This window comes from Heterodontus francisci, chromosome 28, assembly GCF_036365525.1.
Source record: "Heterodontus francisci isolate sHetFra1 chromosome 28, sHetFra1.hap1, whole genome shotgun sequence".
Classification (NCBI taxonomy): domain Eukaryota; kingdom Metazoa; phylum Chordata; class Chondrichthyes; order Heterodontiformes; family Heterodontidae; genus Heterodontus; species Heterodontus francisci.
Window position 1 is genome coordinate 14,524,993 of NC_090398.1, and position 25,956 is coordinate 14,550,948.

General features: G+C 54.4%; 1 protein-coding gene across 1 annotated transcript in view; it reads left to right on the forward strand.

Annotated features, from left to right (window-relative positions):
- The window catches only part of LOC137385226 (E3 ubiquitin-protein ligase DTX4-like), a 147,897-nt gene that overhangs the window by 120,565 nt on the left and 1,376 nt on the right, over positions 1-25,956 (forward strand). Inside the window, exons 4-6 of the mRNA XM_068060212.1 lie at positions 4,751-4,909; positions 11,725-11,886; positions 14,131-14,220. Coding sequence (XP_067916313.1) covers positions 4,751-4,909; positions 11,725-11,886; positions 14,131-14,220 — 411 coding nt within the window. The remainder of the gene's footprint in view (positions 1-4,750; positions 4,910-11,724; positions 11,887-14,130; positions 14,221-25,956) is intronic.

The following is a 25,956-nucleotide window of genomic DNA, read 5'->3' on the forward strand; positions in this document are numbered from 1 at the left end:
AGACAGAGAGAGAAGTGGATCAAAGGACTGAGAGAGATGCTGGGCCAGGTTCGCACTGAGTGTGAAAGAGAGAGAGACATAGTGAGAACAAGAAAAAAGAGAGAGTGTGATAGTGGGAGCGGGGAAAGAGAGAAAGAGATCTTTGGAATCGGGAGAAAGAGAGAGAGAGAGAGGGATAGTGGGAGTGGGAGAAAGAGCGAGAGAGAGAGAGAGGGATAGTGGGAGAGGGGAGGGAATGAGAGAGAGGGGGATAGTGGGAGAGGGAGAGAGGAGCTGTGACAGTCCAGGAAGACCGGGGACCCTGGGACTGCAGTTATGTAGGTTATGGTTAAAATATTGTGGAAAGGGACTTGAATCTCCCAGTCAGAGCCAAGGTAAACCTGCCTTGTATCACCTCCTGTGGGAACATTGACTGTTACTGAGAGAAAATCAATAACTCTCATTTCACAGGCACTTCCAGCACATCCCGAACTGCTTTGCAGGCACGGAAGTACCTGTGAAGTGTACTCAGTGTTGTACTGTAAGAATCGTGGCAGCCAGTAAGTGCACAGGAAGATCCCACAATACTGGGAATGAACAGATGGACTTTTTTCAGTGAATTTGGTTGAGAGATAAATATTAGGCTGACAAAACCAGGGAGAATTCGCTGCTGCTCTTCCCCCAACAGAGGCCGTGGGATTTTTACATTCACCTGAGACAGGGGCCTCACTTCCAACTGTGCATCACTCCCTCAGTACTGACCCTCCGACAGTGCATCACTCCCTCCGTACTGACCCTCCGACAGTGCAGCACTCCCTCAGTACTGACCTCCGTCAGTGCATCACTCCCTCAGTATTGACCCTCCGTCAGTGCATCACTCCCTCAGTACTGACCCTCCGACGGTGCAGCACTCCCTCAGTACTGACCCTCCAACAGTGCAGGACTCCCTCAGTACTGACCCTCGAACAGAGCAGCACTCTGTTGCTGAGGGCCAATCAAGGATAGTAGTGGGAAGTTATGTGTGGAATCAGAGGAGGTAGGGGAAGTGTTAAATGAATATTTTGCATCAGTAAATAGGATGGGAATAGAGGGATACAGTCCCCAGAAGTGCAGAAGGTTTTAGGTTAGACAGGCATCAAGATCGGCACAGGTTTGGAGGGCCGAATGGCCTGTTCCTGTGCTGTACTGTGCTTTGTTCTTTGTTCTTTGACCCACCGACAGTGCAGCGCTCCCTCAGTGCTGAGCCTCTGACAATGCAGCCCTCCCTCAGTACTGATCTCCGTCAGTGCATCACTCCCTCAGTATTGACCGTCTGACAGTGCAGCCGTCCCTCAGTACTGACCCTCCGACAGTGCAGCCCTCCCTCAGTACTGACCCTCCGACAGTGCAGCATTCCCTCACTACTGACCCTCCAACAGTGCAGCACTCCCTCAGTGCTGACCTCCGTCAGTGCAGCACTCCCTCAGTACTGACCATCCGACAATGCAGCCCGCCCCCAATACTGACCCTCCGAGAGTGCAGCACTCCCTCACTACTGACCCATTGACAATGCAGCGCTCCCTCAGTACTGACCCTCTGACAGTGCAGCACACCCTCAGTACTGACCTTCCGACAGTGCAGCACTCCCTCAGTACTGACCCTCTGACGGTGCAGCACTCTCTCAGTACTGACCCTCCAACAGTGCAGCATTCCCTCAGTACTGACCCTCTGACGTTGCAGCGCACCATCAGTACTGACCCTCCGACAGTGCAGCACTCCCTCAGTACTGACCCTCTGACCGTGCAGCACTCCTTCAGTACTGACCCTCCAACAGTGCAGCACTCCCTCAGCACTGAGCCTCTGACGGTGCAGCACTCCCTCAGTACTGACCCTCCAACAGTGCAGGACTCCCTCAGTACTGACCCTCGAACAGAGCAGCACTCTGTTGCTGAGGGCCAATCAAGGATAGTAGTGGGAAGTTGTGTGTGGAATCAGAGGAGGGAGGGGAAGTGTTAAATGAATATTTTGCGTCAGTATTTACAGTAGAGAAAGAAAATGTTGTCGAGGAGAATACTGAGATACAGACTACTAGGCTAGATGGGATTGAGGTTCACAAGGAGGAGGTGTTATCAATTTTGGAAAGTGTGAAAATAGATAAGTCCCCTGGGCCAGATGGGATTTATCCTAGGATTCTCTGGGAAGCTAGGGAGGAGATTGCAGAGCCTTTGTCCTTGATCTTTATGTCGTCATTGTCGACAGGAATAGTGCCGGAAGACTGGAGGATAGCAAATGTTGTCCCCTTGTTCAAGAAGGGGAGTAGAGACAGCCCTGGTAATTATAGACCTGTGAGCCTTACTTCGGTTGTGGGTAAAATGTTGGAAAAGGTTATAAGAGACAGGATTTATAATCATCTTGAAAAGAATAAGTTCATTAGCGATAGTCAGCACGGTTTTGTGACGGGTAGGTCGTGCCTCACAAACCTTATTGAGTTTTTCGAGAAGGTGACCAAACAGATGGATGAGGGTAAAGCCGTGGATGTGGTGTATATGGATTTCAGTAAGGCGTTTGATAAGGTTCCCCACGGTAGGCTATTGCAGAAAATACGGAAGTATGGGGTTGAAGGTGATTTAGAGCTTTGGATCAGAAATTGGCTAGCTGAAAGAAGACAGAGGGTGGTGGTTGATGGCAAATGTTCATCCTGGAGTTTAGTTACTAGTGGTGTACCGCAAGGATCTGTTTTGGGGCCACTGCTGTTTGTCATTTTTATAAATGACCTGGAGGAGGGTGTAGAAGGGTGGGTTAGTAAATTTGCGGATGACACTAAGGTCGGTGGAGTTGTGGATAGTGCTGAAGGATGTTGTAGGGTACAGAGGGACATAGATAGGCTGCAGAGCTGGGCTGAGAGATGGCAAATGGAGTTTAATGTGGAAAAGTGCGAGGTGATTCACTTTGGAAGGAGTAACAGGAATGCAGAGTACTGGGCTAATGGGAAGATTCTTGGTAGTGTAGATGAACAGAGAGATCTTGGTGTCCAGGTGCATAAATCCCTGAAGGTTGCTACCCAGGTTAATAGGGCTGTTAAGAAGGCATATGGTGTGTTAGCTTTTATTAGTCGGGGGATCGAGTTTCGGAGCCACGGGGTCATGCTGCAGCTGTACAAAACTCTGGTGAGACCGCACCTGAAGTATTGCGTGCAGTTCTGGTCACCGCATTATAGGAAGGATGTGGAAGCTATGGAAAGGGTGCAGAGGAGATTTACTAGGATGTTGCCTGGTATGGAGGGAAGGTCTTACGAGGAAAGGCTGAGGGACTTGAGGTTGTTTTCGTTGGAGAGAAGGAGGAGGTGAGGTGACTTAATAGAGACATATAAGATAATCAGAGGGTTAGATAGGGTGGATAGTGAGAGTCTTTTTCCTCGGATGGTGATGGCAAACACGAGGGGACATAGCTTTAAGTTGAGGGGTGATAGAGATAGGACAGATGTCAGAGGTAGTTTCTTTACTCAGAGAGTAGTAGGGGCGTGGAACGCCCTGTCTGCAACAGTAGTAGACTCGCCAACTTTAAGGGCATTTAAGTGGTCATTGGATAGACATATGGATGAAAATGGAATAGTGTAGGTCAGATGGTTTCACAGGTCGGCGCAACATCGAGGGCCGAAGGGCCTGTACTGCGCTGTAATGTTCTAAACTTCTAAACTCCCTTTGTACTGACCCTCTGACAGTGCAGCGCACCCTCACTACTGACCCTCCGACAGTGCAGCACTCCCTCAGTATTGACCGTCCGACAGTGCAGCCCTCCCTCACTACTGACCCTCCGACAGTGCAGCCCTCCTCAGTACTGACCCTCCGACAGTGCAGCACTCCCTCACTAGTGACCCTCTGACAGTGCAGCACTCCCTCACTATTGACCCTCCGACAGTGCAGCACTCCCTCAGTACTGACCCACCGACAGTGCAGCAGTCCCTCAGTGCTGACGCTCTGACAGTGCAGCACACCCTGAGTACTGACCCTCCGACAGTGCAGCACTCCCTCAGTACTGACCCTCCAACAGTGCAGCACTCCCTCCATACTGACCCTCCGACAGTGCTGCACTCCCTCAGTACTGACCCTCTGACGGTGCAGCACTCCCTCTGTACTCATCCTCTGACAGTGCAGCGCTCGCTCAATACTGACCCTCCGACAGTGCTGCGCTCCCTCCGTACTGACCCTCTGACAGTGCAGCGCTCCCTCCATACTGACCCTCTGACAGTGCAGCGCTCCCTCAGTACTGTCCCTCCGAACGGGTTTGATATGGTGAACGTGGAAAAAGTGTTTTCACTTGCATTGGAGACCAGAACTAGGGTTTCATCGATATCTGATATTTACAAATAAATCCAATTTGGAATTCAGGGGAAACCTTTTTCCCCAGAGAGTGGTGAGAAAGTGAGAGGGTCAGTAATTGATTAATGTGGACGTGTTTAAGGGGAAGCTGGATAAACACATGAGAAAGTAAGGAATGGGAGGATATGTTGATCGGGTGAGATGCAGAGGGGCTGGGAGGAGGTAGCATGGAGCTCTTGGGCCAAATGGTTTGTTTCTGTGCTGTAACTGGGCGATAATCTGTGTTAAGTATGGAGCGACACCACTATCGGCTGGTGTAGAGCTGCCACTGCGACCAGGTCAAAGTCAAGTGGTTTCAGTCATTATAAATGGTTCTGAAAGAGAACGGGGCAACTGATCTCAGCCCCATTGAAGGTAGGATTACAGGCAGCTCTCGAGTTCCTGATTTTATTTCTTCCTCTCTTTCCCCGCAGGACTGCACAATCTGCATGGAAAGATTGACAGCGCCGTCAGGTTATAAGGGGACCGCCAGCCAGCCCATCATCAAGCCTGACTTAGTGGGAAAACTGTGCAAGTGTGGGCACAGTTTCCACGTACTCTGTTTAGTCGCCATGTACAATAACGGGAACAAGGTATGAGAGGCTGGTCCAGACTCACATCCCCACTTCGTACCCAATGTCAACATCAAACACTCCCAAGACAGGTACAGCACGGGGTTAGATACAGAGTAAAGCTCCCTCTGCACTGTCCCCATCAAACACTCCCAGGACAGGTACAGCACGGGGGTTACATACAGAGTTAAAAAAAAAGAAAAAAAAAAAACGGGGGTTAGATACAGAGTAAAAAAAAACGGGGGTTACATGCAGAGTAAAGCTCCCTCTGCACTGAAAAAAAAAGGAAAAAAATGGGGTTGGCTGCTGCCTAATTGGAGGTACTGAGTGCATCAACGAGGTACAGCTGACTGTTGCTGTGTGACTGCTGCAAGGAGAGAGACTGAGTTTGAAAGGAAGGTTTTCCATCTGTCTTTATTCTGAAACAAGAAAACAGGAGGCCAGAAGAACCGACAGCTCTTGTAAGTTTGAGTTTTTGAAGCCCTTTCATTGATTGATGTGGGGAGGGGGAAGGAAGAGACTGGACGACCTTGGGTGGGGCTGTTTGTTTGAACAGGGAGCTCCTGTGTGTTTAACAGCATCAAATAGGAGCTCCCTCTCCACCCCAACGACCTAGCCTGGGATAGCTGGAACTGCCCAGGTGAAAAGATTTTCTCTTAACTGTTTTAAACCACACCGGAAGCAGAGTGTGCCTGGGCAGCTAGAGCTGTCCCAGGTGAAGATATTGTACCCCCCACCACCAACTGGAAGACCAGCAAATGGACTGCCTGAAATAAGATCTGCAAAGAGACTGATTCCTCCTGACCCTCCTCTCGTTCAGCCTCTCTCCCCGGCCATGACCTCCATTTTGTGTATTTTTGGGATAATTTGTTACTTAATATTTCCTTTCTCTCCATTTTTATTTTATTCTACGGTAGGTGTGAAGGATGATGCAGGTGCAGAGATCAGGGAGGGAAGTTGTGATATACTTGAACATATTAGCATTGAGAGGGAGGAAGTATTAGCTATTTTAGCGGGCTTAAAAGTGGATAAATCCGCAGGCCCAGATGAGATGTATCCCAGGCTGTTATGTGAGGCAAGGGAGGAGATAGCGGGGGCTCTGACACAAATTTTCAAAACCTCTCTGGCCACAGGAGAGGTACCAGCAGACTGGATGACAGCGAATGTGGTATCATTATTTAAGAAGGGCAGCAGGGATAAAGCAGGTAATTACAGGCCAGTGAGTCTAACATCAGTGGTTGGGAAACTATCGGAAAAAATTCTGAGGGATAGGATTAATCAGGGATAGTCAGCATGGTTTTGTCAGGGGGAGATCGCATCTAACTAACTTGATTGAATTTTTTGAGGAGGTGTCCAGATGTGTAGATGAGGGTAAAGTAGTTGATGTAGTCAACATGGACTTCAGTAAGGCTTTTGATAAGGTCCCATATGGTAGATTGGTTTAGAAGGTAAGAGCCCATGGGATCCAGGGCAATTTAGCAAATTGGATCCAAAACTGCCTTAGTGGCAGAAGGCAGAGGGTGATGGTCGAGGGTTGTTTTTGCAAGTGGAAGCCTGTGACCAGTGGTGTACCGCAGGGATCAGTGCTGGGACCCTTGCTGTTTGTAGTGTACATTAATGATTTAGACGTGAATTTAGGAGTATGATCAGTAAGTTCGCAGATGACACGAAAATTGGTGGTGTCGTAAATAGTGAGGAGGAAAGCCTTAGAATGCAGGTTGATGTCGATGGGCTGGTAAGATGGGCGGAGCTGTGGCAAATGGAATTTAATCCTGAGAAGTATGAGGTGATGCATTTTGGGAGGACTAACAAGACAAGGGAATATACAATAGATGGTAGGACCCCAGGAAGTACAGAGGGTCAGAGGGACCTTGGTGTACTTGTCCATAGATCACTGAAGGCAGCAGCACAGGTAGATAAGGTGGTGAGGAAGGCATATGGGATATTTGCCTTTATTAGCCGAGGCATAGAATATAAGAGCAGGGAGGTTATGGTGGAGCTGTATAAAACACTGGTTAGGCCACAGCTGGAGTACTGTGTACACTTCTGGTCACCACACTATAGGAAGGATGTGATTGCACTGGAGAGGTTGCAGAGGAGATTCACTAGGATGTTGCCTGGGCTGGAGCATTTCAGCTATGAAGAGAGACTGAATAGGCCAGGGTTGTTTTCCTTGGAGCAGAGAAGGCTGAGGGGGGACATGATTGAGGTATACAAAATTATGAGGGGCATTGATAGGTTAGATAGGAAGAGATGTTTTTCTTTAGCGGAGGGATCAAAAACCAAGGGGCATAGAATTAAGGTAAGGTGCAGGAGGTTGAGAGTGGATTTGAGGAAAACTTTTTTCACCCAGAGGGTGGTTGGAATCTGGAACACACTGCCTGAAGAGGTGGTCGAGGCAGGAACCCTCACAACATTGAAGAAGTATTTAGATGAGCACTAGAAATGCCATAGCATACAAGGCTACAGGCCAGGTAGCCTGGAAAATGGGATTAGGTTAGGTGTTTGATGGCTGGCACAGACACGATGGGCCAAAGGGCCTGTTTCTATGCTGTATAACTCTGACTCTATGACTCTTCTACCCCATGGCATCACAGTCCTCTCCGGTGGCGGGGCCTTCCTATTCTGCAGCAGCTGCTCCTCTGGCCCCGTCACCATTTAAAATCTTTAAAATCTTGACATCAAAGCATGGGGTGAAGAGTTACACCCACCCAACCATGACTATTGAGGCTTGCGTTAAGGCAATGGCTGAGGTTGTCAGCCCCTCAGCCATTGTGGTAGCCTCAAAGATGTACAGAAAGGCTGTGTTCTTCTTGAAGACTGAGTGGGTGGTGTCCCTCGCCCTGAGTAAGGGGCTCATGGTGGGTGGGACTTTCCTGCCAGTGGACCCTTTGGGGGCCGCTGCACAGCGGATATTGTTGTTGAACATCCTGCCCTTCATTCCTGGTGAGCTCCTCCTCCCCCACCTGCACCAACTCGGGGAGGTGGGGTCAGGGATCACCCCAATCCCACTCGGTCTTCCGGAGCAAAGCCACCAAGATGTCTACTCCTTCCGCGCCGCCAGCCGTTTATGCAGCTGGCGCCGGAGGAGGTCTTGGAGGGCCACTTCTGTGTGGAATTCCAGGGGACAGCCTACCGCGTCTTCAGGACCTCGGATGGGGCATGGTGCCATGTCTGCCGGGGGTGGGGCATGACCGTAAGAACTGCCCCAACCTCCCGGCCGCCAACTCCACCTCGGCGGCCCAGGGTGGTGCCACTACCCCTCGTCCCACTCCCCCTACACTTCCTACAGACACCACCGTTCAGTCGGTTCCGGAGGCTGGGGTTTTTACGGCCTCCAGCGGGAAGGGGACTGTCCGTCCGAGTGGAAGGAAGATGCGGAGGAAAAATCAACACCAAGAGGTGCGTCCCCTCGACACCATGGCACAACCCGAGCCTGATCTCAGCCCAAGGTCTGATGCCGGGGAACCCACTTGCCCCAGGGTTGGGCTCAGGCCCAGGGTAACTAAAAATAAGGAGGGTGCGGAGGCCTCTGATAACGTGGAGCTCTCTGAGCCTCCGCGCCCAAGTGGGAAAAAGAGGGGAAGGTACCCCTCCACAGAGATAACGCAGGGCCCTGAGGTGCTGGGCCCATCTGTTGGAGGGGAGCTATCTCCTGGTTCGGGTCCCCAGGTTCCCCTTGCCACCACCACCATCAAGTCTGTAAAGACTGGGCAGGAGCTCCCTACCCTTCAGGATGGAGGGGACGGGGAGGCCCCTGTACATGCAGCCCCTCCTGTGGGAGCAAGTGGAGCCCTACTTATGGTGGGGGTAGCCTGGGGACGCCTCCCTTTCTGCCACTGGGTCGGGTGCCCTGCGTGGAGAGGAAGGCGAGGCCCCAAAGAGTCGGCCCTCCCAGCCAAAATCTACCACCAACCAGTAGATACCCGACCCAGTTAGAACTGAAAATGCTGCCCCATCTGCTGGACCTGTGGGTGCTGGCAGAGCGGGAGATGGCCTCCTCTCCCCGCCTCCAGTCTCGGCTCCGGTTGAATTTCCAGAGTCTGGAATTTCTGTCTCCCCTGGACCGTTCACTGGCCTGGGGACGGAGTTGGAGGGGGGTCCGGAACCGCTGGCGCCCACATAGGCTCCAGTTCCATCCTAGAACCCAGAGAGGACTCCTCTGCCATCGATCCTGGGGGTGGGATCATGACGGAGGCAGGACCATCTGGCGTGGCTGGGACGTCCGCCCCACAGTGTGTGGTGGGTGTGTTGGCCGCTGGCAGTGGCGACCAGGAGGTGGACCGGGACTCGGTGTGGGGCACAGAGGACGACATTGATTCCATCGCCAGTGAGGTGGTGCCGCCTCAAGAAAGCGGGCAAGGCGCGGGCGTGAAACTAGTTGAGAAGTGCCGTTTTGACGCGTTTCTCAATGGATTGCTGGGCCAGGTGCACTTCCGCTCCCTCCTCACAGTGATGTGTTGGTGATGGTTTTTAAGTACCTTTGACATGAAGATAACTATAGCCAGCCTCAACATCAACGGCAGCAGGGGGTCTCACCGCAGATTTCACAATCTCTCAGTCCTCAGGGAAGGGAGATACGCGGTGAGCTTTCTGCAGGAAACCCACACAGTTCCGGGAGACGAAGCCACCTGGCTCCTAGAGTGGCAGAGTGGGATCTACATGAGTCACCTCACCCCTTCTGGTCCCCAGTGCGGCCAAGTGTCAGTGGAGAGGTTGAGGGGTCTGATCAGCTCCCTCAACTTAGTGGACGTCTGGCGGAATCTCCATCCCGACTCCAGCGCCTTCACGCGGAGGTCTGGAGGAGGAGGGCCCCGAATCGACCGCCTCTACTTTTCGCAGCCGTACGTCTCCTGTGTCTCGGCAGCCTCCATGCGGCTGATGCCGTGCTCGGACCTCCACCTGGTGTGGGTGGAGTTCATTCCGCTCTGCACACAGGCGGGGTCCGCGTACTGGCACTTTAACAACTGGCTGCTGGAGGACGAGCAATTCCGGGACTCGTTCCATCGATTCTGGGCCGACTGGAGAAGGAAGCAGGGGGGCCTCCCCTCTTTGAGGCTATGGTGGTTTGTCGCCCAAGAGGCAGGAAGCCGAGATTGGGCACCTAGAGAGGGAGGTGCTCAACTTGGAGTCCCGCCTCAGTCATGCTGTTGTCCTCCCGGCCCTGTGGCAGGCATACAAAGAGAAGAAGGGTGCGCTGAGGTACCAGCAGCTCATAGAGTCCCAAGGCACGTTTGTGAGGTTGCGGATCCAGATCCTGGAAGATTTGGACCACCTCACCCTTCTACTCGCTTGTGGAGGATGCGCGACTGCCAGCGGACCTTTTCTGCCGCGTCCTCCGCAAGGATCAATTGGGAGAAATACTCCAGACACCTGGTGGGTCAGTGGCAGATGGACTCCCTACTGGAGGAATTAACACCTTTTGCGTGGAGTTGCCCGTCTTTTACTGGGATCTATTCCGAGGAACACAGTCACCTCCAGTCAGGGCGCTCCCCCGCCGGCGGAAGAGAGCACCTTGGCTGTCCGGGCGACCGACTCCGGGAACGGACCGATGGGCAGAGGAGTAGCCGAAGCCCCCGAGATGCCCCTCACTGCAGTTGGTGAGAGGGCTCGGGAGAGCGGAGCGCTCCCGGCTGAGCTGACTGCTCCCGGCCGAGCTGACCCCCGCTCAACCAGAACTGCTCTTTGGACCCAGGCCCCAAAACCCTCCTCGGAAGCCGGTCCTGCACAACCTCAGCCACCTCTCGGAAATGCCCTCCGTGCCATTCCAATCGGTGTGGAGGGGTTTCCTGTAAGCGCTGCTCCTGCACACTGTTCACTTCCTTGTCAGCTGGCCGGACACGCCCTGGCAGTCTGCGTTGTCATCTGGCGGACCCCGATGGAGGTCTCTCTATGCGGGAGCCCTCCCCATTTACATCGGGGACCTGGGGTGGAGGGTGTTGCACAGGGCAGTCCCGTGAAATAGACTTTTAAGCAGGTTCACGGACTCCCAGGCCGCCTGTACTTTCTGCGGCCTGGACAAGTCCGTGTTCCACGTATATATGGAGTGTGCGAGGTTGCAGCCCCTCTTTGAGTATTTGCAGGGGCTGCTTCTCAAGTTCTGGCTGCACTTCAGTCCCACGCTCCTGATCTTTGGGCACCCGGTGCAGAGGGGGGGTGGGCCGGGAGGAGGATCTCCTCGTCGGTCTGCTCCTGGGCCTGGCCAAGGTGGCAATTCACAGGGCCAGGCTGCGGGCCATCGGGGGGTCCGTCCTCCCCGATTGCCTGCCCCTCTTCCGCGGTTACGTTCGTGCCCGGGTGTCCCTGGAGAAGGAGCATGCGGTGTCCGCCGGTACGCTTGAGGCCTTCCGCGACCGGTGGGCACCGCATGGACTGGAATGCATTATCGACGCCGAGAATGGCATTTTAATTTGAGTTTTTGGTTTATTTATCTGTTTTAATAAAGTTATTTTAAAAATATAAATATGTATATAAAGGGGGCCTGAGGAATAAAGGCCTCCTCGACATAAAATATATAAAAGGGGTCTGGGGTATAAAGGCCACCTTAAAAAAAAAAGGGGTTAGATACAGAAAAAAAGGGTTAGAAAAAAAAAGGCATTAGATACAGAGTAAAGTTCCCTCTACACTGTCCCATCAAACACTCCCAGGACAGGTACAGCAAGGGGTTAGAAAATAAAATGGCGTTAGTTACAGAGTAAAGCTCCCTCTACACTGTCCTCATCAAACACTCCAAAAAAAAATGAAAATAAAAAAAAAAGGTTAGGTACAGAGTAAAGCTACCCCTACATTACCCTGATATCTCTGTCCACCACTGTTAATGCTTTCCCCCGTTTCAGGATGGGAGCCTCCAGTGTCCCACGTGTAAGACCATATACGGAGTGAAGACTGGGACCCAGCCTCCAGGGAAAATGGAGTACCACATAATCCCACACTCGCTTCCCGGATATCCTGACTCCAAGACAATTCGCATCATCTACAACATTCCCCCTGGAATGCAGGTATGTCCTCACATACACACCGCCGATCTACTGTGCACCTCTCAACGTAACACAGTTTCATATGCACTACACTAGTCACTAACATTCTGATATACACTACACATTGTATACCCCACATCCCTCACTGTAAGACTCTGATATATCCCACACCCCTCACTGTAACACTCTGATATGCCCCTCACTCCTCAATGTGACACTCTGATATATCCCTCACTGTAACACTCTGATATGCCCCTCACTCCTCAATGTGACACTCTGATATATCCCACACCGCTCACTGTAACACTTAGATAGACCCCTCACTGTAACACTCTGATGTATCCCACACCGCTCACTGTAACACTTAGATAGACCCCTCACTGTAACACTCTGATGTATCCCACACCCCTCACTGTAACACTCTGATATACCCGTCACCCTTCACTGTAACACTCTGATATATCCCTCACTGTAACACTCTGATATGCCCCTCACTCCTCAATGTGACACTCTGATATATCCCACACCGCTCACTGTAACACTTAGATAGACCCCTCACTGTAACACTCTGATGTATCCCACACCCCTCACTGTAACACTCTGATATACCCCTCACTCCTCACTGTGACATTCTGATATATCCCACTCCTCACTGTAATACTCTGATATACCCCTCACTCCTCACTGTAACACTCTGATATATCCCACCCCTCACTGTAACACTCTGATATGCCCCTCACTCCTCAATGTGACATTCTGATATATCCCACTCCTCACTGTAATACTCTGATATACCCCTCACTCCTCACTGTGACATTCTGATATATCCCACTCCTCACTGTAATACTCTGATATACCCCTCACTCCTCACTGTAACACTCTGATATATCCCACACCGCTCACTGTAACACTCTGATATACCCCTCACTCCTCACTGTAACACTCTGATATACCCCTCACTCCTCACTGTAACACTTTGATATATCCTACCCCTCACTGTAACACTCTGATATACCCCTCACTCCTCAATGTGAGATTCTGATATATCCCACTCCTCACTGTAATACTCTGATATACCCCTCACTCCTCACTGTAACACTCTGATATATCCCACCCCTCACTATAACACTCTGATATATCCCACACCGCTCACCGTAACACTCTGATATACCCCTCACTCCTCACTGTAACACTCTGATATACCCCTCACTCCTCACTGTAACACTCTGAGATATCTCACACCGCTCACTGTAACACTCTGATATACCCCTCACTCCTCACTGTAACACTCTGATATATCCCACCCCTCACTGTAACACTCTGATATATCCCACACCGCTTACTGTAACACTCTGATATACCCCTCACTCCTCACTGTAACACTCTGATATACCCCTCACTCCTCACTGTAACACTCTGATATATCCCACACCGCTCACTGTAACACTCTGATATACCCCTCACTCCTCACTGTAACACTCTGATATACCCCTCACTCCTCACTGTAACACTCTGATATATCCCACCCCTCACTGTAACACTCTGATATATCCCACACCGCTCACTGTAACACTCTGATATACCCCTCACTCCTCACTGTAACACTCTGATATACCCCTCACTCCTCACTGTAACACTCTGATATATCCCACCCCTCACTGTAACACTCTGATATACCCCTCACTCCTCACTGTAACACTCTGATATATCCCACCCCTCACTGTAACACTCTGATATATCCCACACCGCTCACTGTAACACTCTGATATACCCCTCACTCCTCACTGTAACACTCTGATATACCCCTCACTCCTCACTGTAACACTCTGATATACCCCTCACTCCTCACTGTAACACTCTGATATATCCCACCCCTCACTGTAACACTCTGATATATCCCACACCGCTCACTGTAACACTTAGATAGACCCCTCACTGTAACACTCTGATATGCCCCTCACTCCTCAATGTGACACTCTGATATATCCCACACCGCTCACTGTAACACTTAGATAGACCCCTCACTGTAACACTGATATATCCCACCCCTCACTGTAACACTCTGATATATCCCACACCGCTCACTGTAACACTCTGATATACCCCTCACTCCTCACTGTAACACTCTGATATATCCCACACCGCTCACTGTAACACTCTGATATACCCCTCACTCCTCACTGTAACACTCTGATATATCCCACACCGCTCACTGTAACACTCTGATATACCCCTCACTCCTCACTGTAACATTTTCTTTTGCAGGGTCCAGATCATCCGAACCCAGGAATGAGTTTCACAGCCAGAGGTTTCCCGCGACATTGTTACTTACCAGATAACGAGAAAGGCCGAGAGGTGAGTGTCTATCTCTGGGGACTTACTGCCAGAATAATATAGAGGGACTTCTACACTTTATCTAACCCTTTTTTTGTAACCTGCCCTGGGTTTGCTGGGGCAGTGTTGAGGGAGCTTTATTGTGTATCTAACCCGGTTTGTTTTTCCTTTTTGTTTTGAAGGTTGCCTTTGTGTACCAGGCCCCTTTTATATATTTTTGTTACTCAGAGCCCTCTTATACAAATTTTATAAAATAAATTTATTCAAATCAAATAAATAAAACAAAACCTCAAATTACAATGCAATTCTCTGCATCTATGATGCACTCCAGACTCTGTGGAGCCCAGCAGTCATGGAAGGCCCAAAGCAAACCGGCAGACACCGCATGTTCCTTCTCCAGGGGACTCCCAGGCATGAACGTAACCTCGGGGTCTTCTCCTCCCCTCCATCCTGAGGTGATAGGGAGCTTCTGCCAAGGCTTTACAGCCTTGATGGTTTTGGTGGCAGGGAGAACCTGGGGACCCGAACCAGGAGACAGCTCGCCTCTAACAAATGGGCCCTGCACCTCAGGGCCCTGTGTCAGCCCTGTGGAGGGGCACCTGCTCCTCTATTTCTCACTAGGGCACAGAGATTCAGAGACCTCCACGTCATCAGAGGCCTCCGCCTCCTCCTTTTGCCTAGTTGCCCTGGGCCTGAGGTCAGCCCTCGGGCACGTGAGTTCCCCGAGATCGGGTCTTGTGCTGAGCTCAGGCTCGGGTTGTGCCTTGGTGTCCAGGGGACGCACCTCCCAGTGTTTATTCTTTCCCTGTGCCTTCCTTCCACTTGGATGGGCACACCCCCTCCCCACTGGAGACCCGTAAAATCTACGGCCTCGGAACCGCCTGAGCGGTGTCTGGTGGAGGTATGGGAGAGTAGGAGGAGGTGCAACAATGCCACCCTGGGCTGCCGAGGTGGAGTTGGTGGCCGGGAGGTTGGGGCAGTTCTTTCAAACATGCCCCAGCCCCTTGCAGGCATGGCACCGCGCCCCGTCCGAGGTCCAGAAGACACGGTAGGCCGTCCCCTGGAACTCCACACTGAAGTGGCCCTCCAAGACCTCCTCCCGCGCCAGCTGCATAAAGAGCGGGCGGCAGAAGGAGTAGACCTGCTGGAAGCTGTTCTCCCGAAGACCGAGCGGGACTGGGGTGATCCCCGACCTCACCTCCCCGAGATGGTGCAGGTGGGGGAGGAGTAGCTCACTGGGAATGAAGGGCGGGAAATTTGATAACATTATCCGCTGTGTGGTGGCCCCCGAGAGGGTCCACTGGCAGGAAGGTCCCCCCCACCATGAGCCCCTTACTCAGGGCCAGGGACACTGCCTGCTCGGTCTTCAGGAAGAACACGGCCTTCCCGTACATCTTTGAGGCTGCCATAATGTCCAAGGGGTACAAAAACCTCGGCCATTGCCTTCACGCAAGCCTCAATAGATATATTGGGGTGTGCATAGCTCTTCACCCCTTGGCTTGAATGGTGATGGGGCCACATGGGCGGCCACAGAGGCTGCAGCCGCATAAGTATTAGAGGGCCCCGCCACCGGATGGACTTGTCATGGATCAAGAGCAAAACCCCACCCCAATTGTAGGCTTACAGATTTCAAATAAAGCAAAGAAAAATAAATAAATAATAAGTTAGGGGAGAGGCATAGGGTGTGCTGAAGAGGAAAAGAAAGGCTGGGAGGGATGACTTGCTCCACTGAGATAGACAACAGTTCAATCAAGCAGTCCTTCACAAGTTCTGCTGGTCTTCTGGCTGGGGAGAGGTGTCTTCACCTGGGTCAGCCGAAAGCTGCCCAGGCACTATCTGTCTTATGCTTCCTTCTTACCCAGGCAGCTTCAGCTGACCCAGGCTGGGCAATTGGGGTGGGGAGGGAGCTTCCTTGTATGTTTAGTGCAACTGCACCGCTCTCTGCAGAATTGCACAGCCCCCACCCCTTCTTCTTCCGGCCTCTCCCACCTCCCCCAACAGTCCAAATCAAATTCAAGTCTGGTGCTCGACACCCACCTTGAAACACAGCCTTATGTCGGAAAAATCTTTTCCTCCTCTGTAGCAAAAGTAGTTCAAAATGTTGCAGCTCTCCCTCTCCAGCAGCACCTCCAGCAACTGACTGCAGCACAGTCAGCTGTTGCTCATTGCTGCAATCAGCAGTCAGCAGTTCAATTAGGCAGCAGCCAACCCCATTTTTTTTGATGGGGGACAGTGGAAAGGGAGCTTTATTCTGTATCTATCCACCTTTTTTTTGCTGGCCTTCATACCCCAGGCTCCTCTTATGAATTTCATGCAGAGGGGCCTTTATTCCTCAGGCCCCCTTATATACATTCGATAAAATAACTTTATTAAACAGATAAATAAAACAAAAACTCAAATTAAAATGCCATTCTCGGCGTCAATTATGAACTCCAGTCCCTGTGGTGCCCACCGGTCGCGGAATGCCTGAAGTGTGCTGGCGGACACCGCATGCTCCTTCTTCAGGGACACCCGGGCGCGAACGTAACCACGGAAGGGGAACAGGTAATCAGGGAGGATGGCCCCCCCCCGATGGCCCGCAGCCCGGACCTGTGAATTGCCACCTTGGCCAGGCCCAGGAGCAGACCGACGAGGAGATCTTCCTCCCGGCCCACCCCACTCCACACCGGGTGCCCAAAGATCAGGAGCGTGAGACTGAAGTGCAGCCAGAACATGAGGAGCAGCCCCTTTAAATATGCAAACAGGAGGCCACAACTAGACACACTCCATATATACGTGGAACACAGATTCATCCAGGCAGCAGAAATTACAGACAGCCTGGGAGTCCGTGAACCTGCTTAACAGTCTATTGCACGGGACTACCCTGTGCAGCACCCTCCACCCCAGGTCCCCGATGTACAGTTAAAATCCCCCCCAAGGATGATGCACTCACCGCTATCGACGGAGCTCAAGAGATCGGACACTTCTTCAAAGACGAGCGCTTGCAACGGCACACTACTCAGGCAAACAGCAAGGTAGAGCAAGCGGCCTGAGACTAGCTCCTTGACCCCCAAGATCTCGGGCTGAAAAGTCTGGGCCAACAAGATAGCCACCACACTAGAAATAGGGGTGAGGTGACTCATGTAGATCCCACCCTGCCACTCCAGAGGCAGGTGGCTTCGTCTCCCGGAACGGTGTGGGTTTCCTGCAGAAAGCTCACCGCTTATCTCCCTTCCCTGAGGACTGAGAGATTGTGAAATCTGCAGTGAGACCCCCTGCTGCCGGTGATGTTGAAGCTGGCTATGGTCAAAGGTACTTAAAAACCATCACCAACACATCACTGTGAGGAGGGAGCGGAACTGCAACTGGCCTTTCACTCCCCTAGCAACCCATTGCGGAACGCATTAAATTGGCACCTCTCAACTAGTTTCACTCCCGCGCCCTTGCCCGCTTTCTTAAGGGCGGCACAGACTCAACCAACCGCCAAAGGCCAGCTGAACTTTATCGCGGCAACCCCTGCAAGCCGCAAGGAAATCCTGGAGTTCCGCCGTGGGGATGAGAGGAGACTCGGTGGGAAGCACGAGGGACTCCACCACCTCACTGGCGATGGAATCAAGATCGTCCTCCGTGCCCCACACCGAGTCCCCATCCTCCTCCGGGTCATCACCGCCAGCGGCCGACAACACCCACCGCACACTGGATCGATGGTGGAGGAGTCCTCTCTGGGTTCTAGAATGGAACTGGAGCCGTTGGGTGCCATCGGCTCAGAACCCCCCTCCACTTTCCGTCCCCAGGCCAAGGAGCGGTCAGGGGCGATGGAAGTTCCGGACTCCGGAAATCCCACAGGAGCTGAGACCGGAGGTGGAGAGAGGAGGCCATCTCCCACTCCGCCAGCGCCCACAGGTCCAGCAGATGGGGCAGCATTTTCAGTTGGAACCGGGTTGGGTGTTTTCTGGTTGGGAGTGGATTTTGGCTGGGAGGACTGACCCATTAGCGCCTCGCCCTCCCCTCCACTCAGGGCACCCGACCCAGTGGCAGAATGGGAGGCTTCTCCAGGAGCGTCCCCAGTCTCCCCCACCACAAGCAGGGCCCCACTTACTCCTTCAGGAGGGGTCTCATGTACAGGGGCCTCCCCCTCCCATCCATCCTGAGGGGTAGGGAGTTCCTGCCCAGACTTTGCAGCCTTGATGATGGTGGTGGTAGGGGAAACCTGGGGACCTGAAACAGGTGATAGCTCCCCTCCAACAGATGGACCCTGCGCCTCAGGGCCCTATGTTACCTCTGTGGAGGGGTGCCTTCTCCTCTTTTTCCCAGCTGGGCTTGGAGGCCCAGAGACCTCCATTGCATCAGAGGCCTCCGCACTCTTTTTTTTGGTCACCCCGGGCCTGAGCCCAGCCCTGGGGCAAGTGGGTTCCCCGGGATCGGGCCTTGGGCTGAGCTCAGGCTCGGGTTGTGTCAATGTGTCCAGGGGACGTGCCTCTTGCTGTTTATTTTTCCTCCGCACCTTCCTTCCACCTGGACGGGCACTCCCCACCCCGCCGGAGGCCATGAAAATCAAGCCTCCGGAACCGACTGAACGGTGTCTGGTGGAGGTGTAGGGGGGTGGGAGGAGGTGCAGTGGCACCACCCTGGGCTGCCGAGGTGGAGCTGGCAGCCGGGCGATTGGGGCACTTCTTACGCACGTGCCCCACCCCTTGCAGACATGGCACCGCAACCCGTCCAAGGTCCAGAAGATGCAGTAGGCTGTTCCCTGGAACTCTACATTGAAATGGCCCTCTGTGACCTTCAACCGTGCCAGCTGCATGAATAGCATGTGGCGGAAGGAGTACACATGCCGGAGGCAGTTCATCCGAAGACCGAGCGGGACTGGGGTGAGCCCTGTCTTTACTTCCCCCAGATGGTGCAGGTGAGGAATGAGGAGGTCACCAGGAATGAAGGGCGGGACGTTGGATAAAATGACCCTTTGCGCAGTGGCCATCAGGGAGTCCACTGACAGAAAGGTCCCGCCCATGGTGAGCCCCTTGTTCACCGCCCACTCGGTCTTCAGGAAGAGCACTGCCTTCCATTAGTATTTAGAGGTTGCAACAATGGCCGAATGACTGACAACCTCGGCCATTGCTTTCACGCATGTCTCTTTCGTCATGTTCGAGTGGACGTAACTCTTGACCCCATGCTTAGATGTTATTCGTGCAAACGGTGACGGGGCAACAGGTGCAGCAGCCGCGGCAGCATATGTACGGGAGGGCCCCGCCACCGGCGAAGGAGGGCTTGCCATGGGGTCTAAGAGCCTTGTCCACCCCCAAGAAACAAAGCAAATTTACACAGTTGAAACAAAAAAAAACCAAACTTTAAACAAAGTGGTGTGGGAGTCGAGGAGGATAGGGGTACGAAGGTAAATGAAAAGGTGAGGAGAGGTGACTGAGTGGAGGAAGGAGACAAAGGCTGAAAAGGATGTTTGTTCCAACTGCTAGTTCGAGCACCTTTATCACAATTAGTTTAAAACTATTTGTTGTCTTCCAATTGGGGGAGGCTTCTTCGCCTGGGAAGACTAGAGCCGCCCAGTACTCTCCTCTTCTGATTTTCACAAAAGGTCTTCACCCGGGCAACTCCAGCTGTCCCAAGCAGGCAGTTGGGGTGGGGAGGGAGCTCCCTGTGTGCAAGCACCAATACGAATACAGGGGCCCCATACCGGATTTGGCAGCCCCACCCCTGAGTCTTCTGGCCTCTTCTCCCTCCCCCAAACAGTTCAGACTTAGAGTCTTTCAGGTGCTCAGCCACCCACCTCTCCAAAACAATTGCAGCCTTTCTTGATGGTTTCAGTCCACTCTGCAGTCACCTCTCTACAGTTACTGCAGTCTCTTCTCTCCAGTTACTCCAATTACTCCAGTCTCCTCTCTCTACTCTGCAGTTGCAGCTGCTCCCCCTGCTTGCAGGCAGGAAGTGCTTCAAATTGCCCAGCCAATTGCTGTACCTGTCCTGGGAGTGTTGGATGGGGACAGTGTAGAGGGAGCTTTACTCTGTATCTAACCCCGTTTTTTTTTTTTGCTTTTCTTTTTTCTCTGTATCTAACTCGTTTTTTTTTTCTTTTTATTTTTAACCCCCCGTTTTTTTTTGTATCTAACCCCGTTTTTTTTTTTTTTCTTTTTTTGTCGAGGGGGCCTTTATTCCTCAGGCCCCCTTTATATATTTTATATGTCGAGGGGGCCTTTATTCCTCAGGCCCCCTTTATATATTTTAGTTGTCGAGGGGGCCTTTATTCCTCAGGCCCCCTTTATATACACACTTATATTTTTAAAATAACTTTATTAAAACCAGAGAAATCAACAAAAATCTCAAATTAAAATGCCATTCTCGGCGTCAACGATGCACTCCAGTCCCTGCGGTGCCCACCGGTCGCGGAAGGCCTCAAGCGTACCGGCGGACACCGCATGCTCCTTCTCCAGGGACACCCGGGCGCGAACGTAACCACGGAAGAGGAGCAGGCAAACGGGGAGGACGGACCCCCCGACGGCCCGCAACCTGGACCTGTGAATTGCCACCTTGGCCAGGCCCAGGAGCAGACCGACGAGGAGATCCTCCTCCCGGCCCAAGCCCCTCCGCACCGGGTGCCCAAAGATCAGGAGCGTGGGACTGAAGTGCAGCCAGAATTTGAGGAGCAGCCCCTTCAGATACTCAAATAGGGGCTGCAACCTCGCACACTCCGTATAAATGTGGAACACGGACTCGTCCAGGCCGCAGAAAGTACAGGTGGCCTGGGAGTCCGTGAACCTACTTAAAAGCCTATTGCACGGGACTGCTCTGTGCAGCACCCTCCACCCCAGGTCCCCGATGTAAAGGGGGAAGACTCCCGCGTAGAGAGACCTCCATCGGGGTTTCCCCTCGCCGCCAGATGGCAACGCGGACCTCCAGGGCGTGTCCGGCCGGCTGACGAGGGCGAGGAAGTGGAGAGTGTGCAGGAGCAGCCCGTACAGGAAACCCCTCCGCGCCGATTGGAATGGCACGGAGGGCATTTCTGAGAGGCGGCTCGGGTTGTGCGGGACCGGCTCCCGAGGAGGGTTTCGGGGCCTGGGTCCGATGAGCAGTTCCGGCCGAGCGGGGGTCAGCTCGGCCGGGATCGCTCCGCACTCCCGAGCCCCCTCGCCACCCGCAGTGAGGGGCGTCCCGGGGGTTTCGGCTACTCCTCCGCCCGCCGGACCGTCCCCGGAGTCGGCCGCCCGGACAGCCGAGGCGCTCTCCTCCGCCGGCGGGGGAGCGCCCTGACTGGAGGCGACCATGTTCCAGACTCGGAAAAGATCCCGGTAAAAGACAGGCAACTCCCTCAGAGAGGCGCGGCTAACGGACTCCACCGGGAGCTGCGTGTCGTCTTGAAGGCAGTGACACTGGCGGAAAAAATACGTCGCCAGCGCACACCATCTGGGAGGGCGCTCGACATACAGGTATCTCTGCAGGGTCCGAAGGCGGAGAGTCGCAGCCTGGGTGCGGACGTACACCAGCGACTGACCGCCCTCCTCAATCGGGAGACTCAGGACCGCAGCAGAGACCCAGTGTTTCCTCTTGCCCCAGAAGAAATCGACGACTTTCTTCTGGATCTTGCTGGCAAATACAGGGGGCGGGGCCAAAGTGACCAACCGGTACCACAACATGGAAGCCACCAGTTGGTTTATGACCAACGCTCGGCCCCTGAAGGAAAGCACTCGGAGCAGTCCTGTCCAGCACCCCAGCCGAGACTTTCGCCTCCAACTCCTGCCAGTTTGCCGGCCAGGCTTCCTCAGCGGGGCTAAGGTGGACTCCCAGATAGAGGAGGTGTGTGGTTCTCCACGCAAAAGGTGTCATCTCCTCCGGCAGGGAGTCCAGCCGCCACTGACCAACCAGGAGTCCGGAACATTTCTCCCAATTGATCCTCGCGGAGGACGCGGCAGAAAAGGTCTGCTGGCAGTCGCGCATCCTCCGCAAGTCAACGGGATCTGTGATAGCGAGGAACACGTCGTCGGCGTAAGCCGAGAGGACGACCCACATGGCCGGCTCGCGCAGAGCCAATTCCGTCAACCTCCTGCGAAGCAGGCACAGGCCCGGGTCCGAAAGCGCGCAGAGTCCCGAAAAGGTAATCGTGATCCACCCTGTCGAACGCCTTCTCCTGATCGAGGGAGAGAAAGGCGACCGACTGACCAGTCCTCTGGGAAAGCTGGGTCAGGTCCCGGACCAGGTGGATGTTGTCCTGGATGGACCGGCCCGGGACTGTGTAGGACTGGTCGGGGTGGATCATGTGGGCCAGCACGGAGCCCAGGCGGGTAGACATAGCCCGGGCAAAGATCTTATAATCTGTGCTGAGGAGGGAGACCGGACGCCAGTTTTTAAGCAGGCGGAGATCGCCCCTCTTTGGCAGCAGGACGATGACCGCCCTGCGCCACGAGAGGGGCATCTCCCCGGTCGCCAGGCTTTCCCCCAGGACCCGCACGTAATTGTCCCCCAGGACGTCCCAGAAAGCCCTGAGGAACTCCACGGTCAACCCATCCAGCCCTGGGGATTTGCCCCTTGAGAGCTGGTGGAGGGCGCCAGTCAGCTCCGCCAACGTGAGCGGAGCCTCCAATCCTTCGGCGCCCTCCGGGCTGACCTGCGGCAGGTCCTCCCACAAAACTCTGCGCACATCCTCGCTGGACGGATCCGGAGAGAACAACGCACTGTAATAAGTACAGACCAGGAGGCCCATTCCCTCCGGATCCGTGATGGAGGATCCGTCGTCGGCCAGCAGCTCAACGAGCTGCTTAAGGACCCCCCGCCATTTTTCCAGCGAGTAGAAGAAGGGTGAGGCGCGATCCAAATCTTCCAGGATCTGGATCAGCGACCTCATGTACGCGCCTCGGGACCCTATGAGATGCAGGTCCCTCAGCGCGCCCTACTTCTCTTTGTCCGCCTGCCACAGGGCCGGGTCCACGACGGCATGACCGAGGCGGTACTCCAAGTCGAGCACCTCCCTCTCAAGGCGCCCGATCTCGGCTTCCCGCCTCTTGGTCGACCCCTTCGCGTACTCCTGACAGAGGACGCGGATGTGAGTCTTGCCCACATCCCACCATAGCCTCAAGGAGGGGAAGCCCCCCTGCTTCCTTCTCCAGTCGGCCCAGAATCGACAGAACGAGTCCCGAAATCGCTCGTCCTCCAGCAGCCGGTTGTTAAAGTGCCAGTACGCGGACCCCGCCCGCGTGCGGAGCGGAGTGAACTCCGCCCACACCGAGCGGTGGTCCGAGCACGGCACCAGCCGCATGGAGGCCGCCGAGATGCAGGAGACGTACGCCTGCGAAATGTAGAGGCGGTCGATTCGCGACCCTCCTCCTCCAGACCTCCACGTGAAGGCGCTGGAGACGGGATGGAGATTCCGCCAGACATCCACCAAGTTAAGGGAGCTGATCAGTCCCCTCAACTTCTCCACCGACGCTTGGCCGCGCTGGGGACCGGAGCGATCCCCCACCTCGAGGGTGCAGTTAAAATCCCCCCCGAGGATGATGCACTCGCCGCTATCGATGGAGCTCAAGAGAGCGGACACTTCTTCAAAGAAGCGCGCTTGCAACGCGCCGGGCCTGGGCGCGTACACATTCACAAAGTGGAGCGGCACGCTACCCAGGCGAACGGCGAGGTGGAGCAAGCGGCCCGGCACTAGTTCCTTGACCCCCAAGATCTCCGGCTGAAATGTCGGGGCCAACAAGATAGCCACCCCACTAGAAATAGGGGTGAGGTGACTCATGTAGACCCCACCCTGCCACTCCAGGAGCCAGGTGGCTTCGTCTCCCGGAACGGTGTGGGTTTCCTGCAGAAAGCTCACCGCGTATCTCCCTTCCCTAAGGACTGAGAGATTGTGAAATCTGCAGTGAGACCCCCTGCTGCCGTTGATGTTGAGGCTGGCTATGGTTATCTTCATGTCAAAGGTACTTAAAACCCGTCACCAACAGCTCACTGTGAGGAGGGAGTGGAAGTGCACCTGGCCTTCCACTCCCCCAGCAACCCATTGAGGAACACATTAAAACGGCGCCTCTCAACCAGTTTCACGCCCGCTCGCTTGCCCATTATCTTCAGGGCGGCACGGACGGACTGGATGATCAGCGCCAGATTCGATCAGCGGTCGAGGGCCAGCTGAACTTTATTGCGGCAACCCCTGCAAACTGCGAGGAAATCCCGGAGTTCCGCCGTGGGGATGAGAGGAGATTCGGTGGGAGGCACGAGGGACTCCACCACCTCACTGGCGATGGAATCAATATCATCCTCCGTGCCCCCCACCGAATCCCCATCCTCCTCCGGGTCGTCACCGCCAGCGGCCGACACGCCCACCGCACACTGTGGGGCGGACGTCCCGGCCGCGCCAGCTGGTCCCGCCTCGTCACGATCCCACCCCCAGGATCGATGGCGGAGGAGTCCTCTCTGGGTTCTATTGTGAAACTGGAGCCTGTAGGCACCAGCGGATCAGGACCCCCCTCCACCTCCGTCCCCAGGCCAATGAGTGGTCCAGGGGAGACAGAAGTTCCCGACTCCGGAAAACCAGCCGGAGCCGAGACTGGAGGCGGAGAGAGGAAGCCATCTCCCGCTCCGCCAGCACCCACAGGCCCAGCAGATGGGGCAGCATTCTCGGTTATAACCGGGTCGGGTGTCTCTAGGTTGGTGGTGGACTCCGGCTGGGAGGGCCAACCCTCTGGGGCCTCGCCCTCCCCTTCATTCAGGGCACCCGACCCAGTAGCAGCGGCAGAATGAGTGGCGTCCCCAGGCTCCCCCACCACAAGCACGGCCCCACTTACTCCTTCAGGAGGGGCCTCATGTACCGGGGCCTTCCCCTCCCCTCCATCCTGAGGAATAGGGAGCTCCTGCGCCTCAGGGCCCTGTGTTATTTCTGTGGAGGGGTGCCTTCTCCTCTTTTTCGCACTAGGGCGCAGAGGCTCAGAGACCTCCATGTCATCAGAGGCCTCCGCCTCCGCACCCTCCTTTTTTTTGGTCACCCTGGGCCTGAGCCCAGCCCTGGGACAGGTGGATTCCGTGAGAACGGGCTTTGGGTTGAGCTCAGGCTCGGGTTGTTTCAATGTGTCCAGGGGACGCGCCTCTTGATGTTTCTTTTGCCTCCGCGTCTTCCTTCCACTCGGACGGGCACTCCCCTCCCCGCTGGAGGCTGTGAAAACCACAGCCTCCGGAACCGACTGAGCGGTGTCTGTTGGATGTGTGGGGGGAGTGGGAGGACCCTGGGCCGCCGAGGTGGAGCTGGCGGCCGGGAGGTTGGGGCAGTTCTTACGAACATGCCCCACCCCCTTGCAGACGTGGCACCGCACCCCGTCCGAGGTCCAAAAGACGCGGTAGGCCGTCCCCTGGAACTCCAAATTAAATTGGCCATCCGAGTCCTCCTCCCGCGCCAGCTGCATAAATACCTGGCGGCGGAAGGAGTAGACATGTTGGAGGCTGTGCTCCCGAAGACCAAGCCGGACTGGGGTGATCCCCGACCTCACCTCCCCCATGTGGTGCAGGTGGGGAAGGAGGAGCTCACTCGGAATAAAGGGCGGGACGTTTGATAACATTAACCGCTGCGCAGTGGCCCCTAGAGGGTCCACCGGCAGGAAAGTCCCACCAACAGTGAGCCCTTTACTCAGGGCCAGGGACACCGCCTGCTCAGTCTTCAGGAAGAACACAGCCTTCCCGTACATTTTTGAGGCTGCCACAATGGCCGAGGGGCCGACAACCTCGGCCATTGCCTTTACGCAGGCCTCTATAGACATATTGGGGTGGGGGTAGCTCTTTACCCCATGGCTTGAA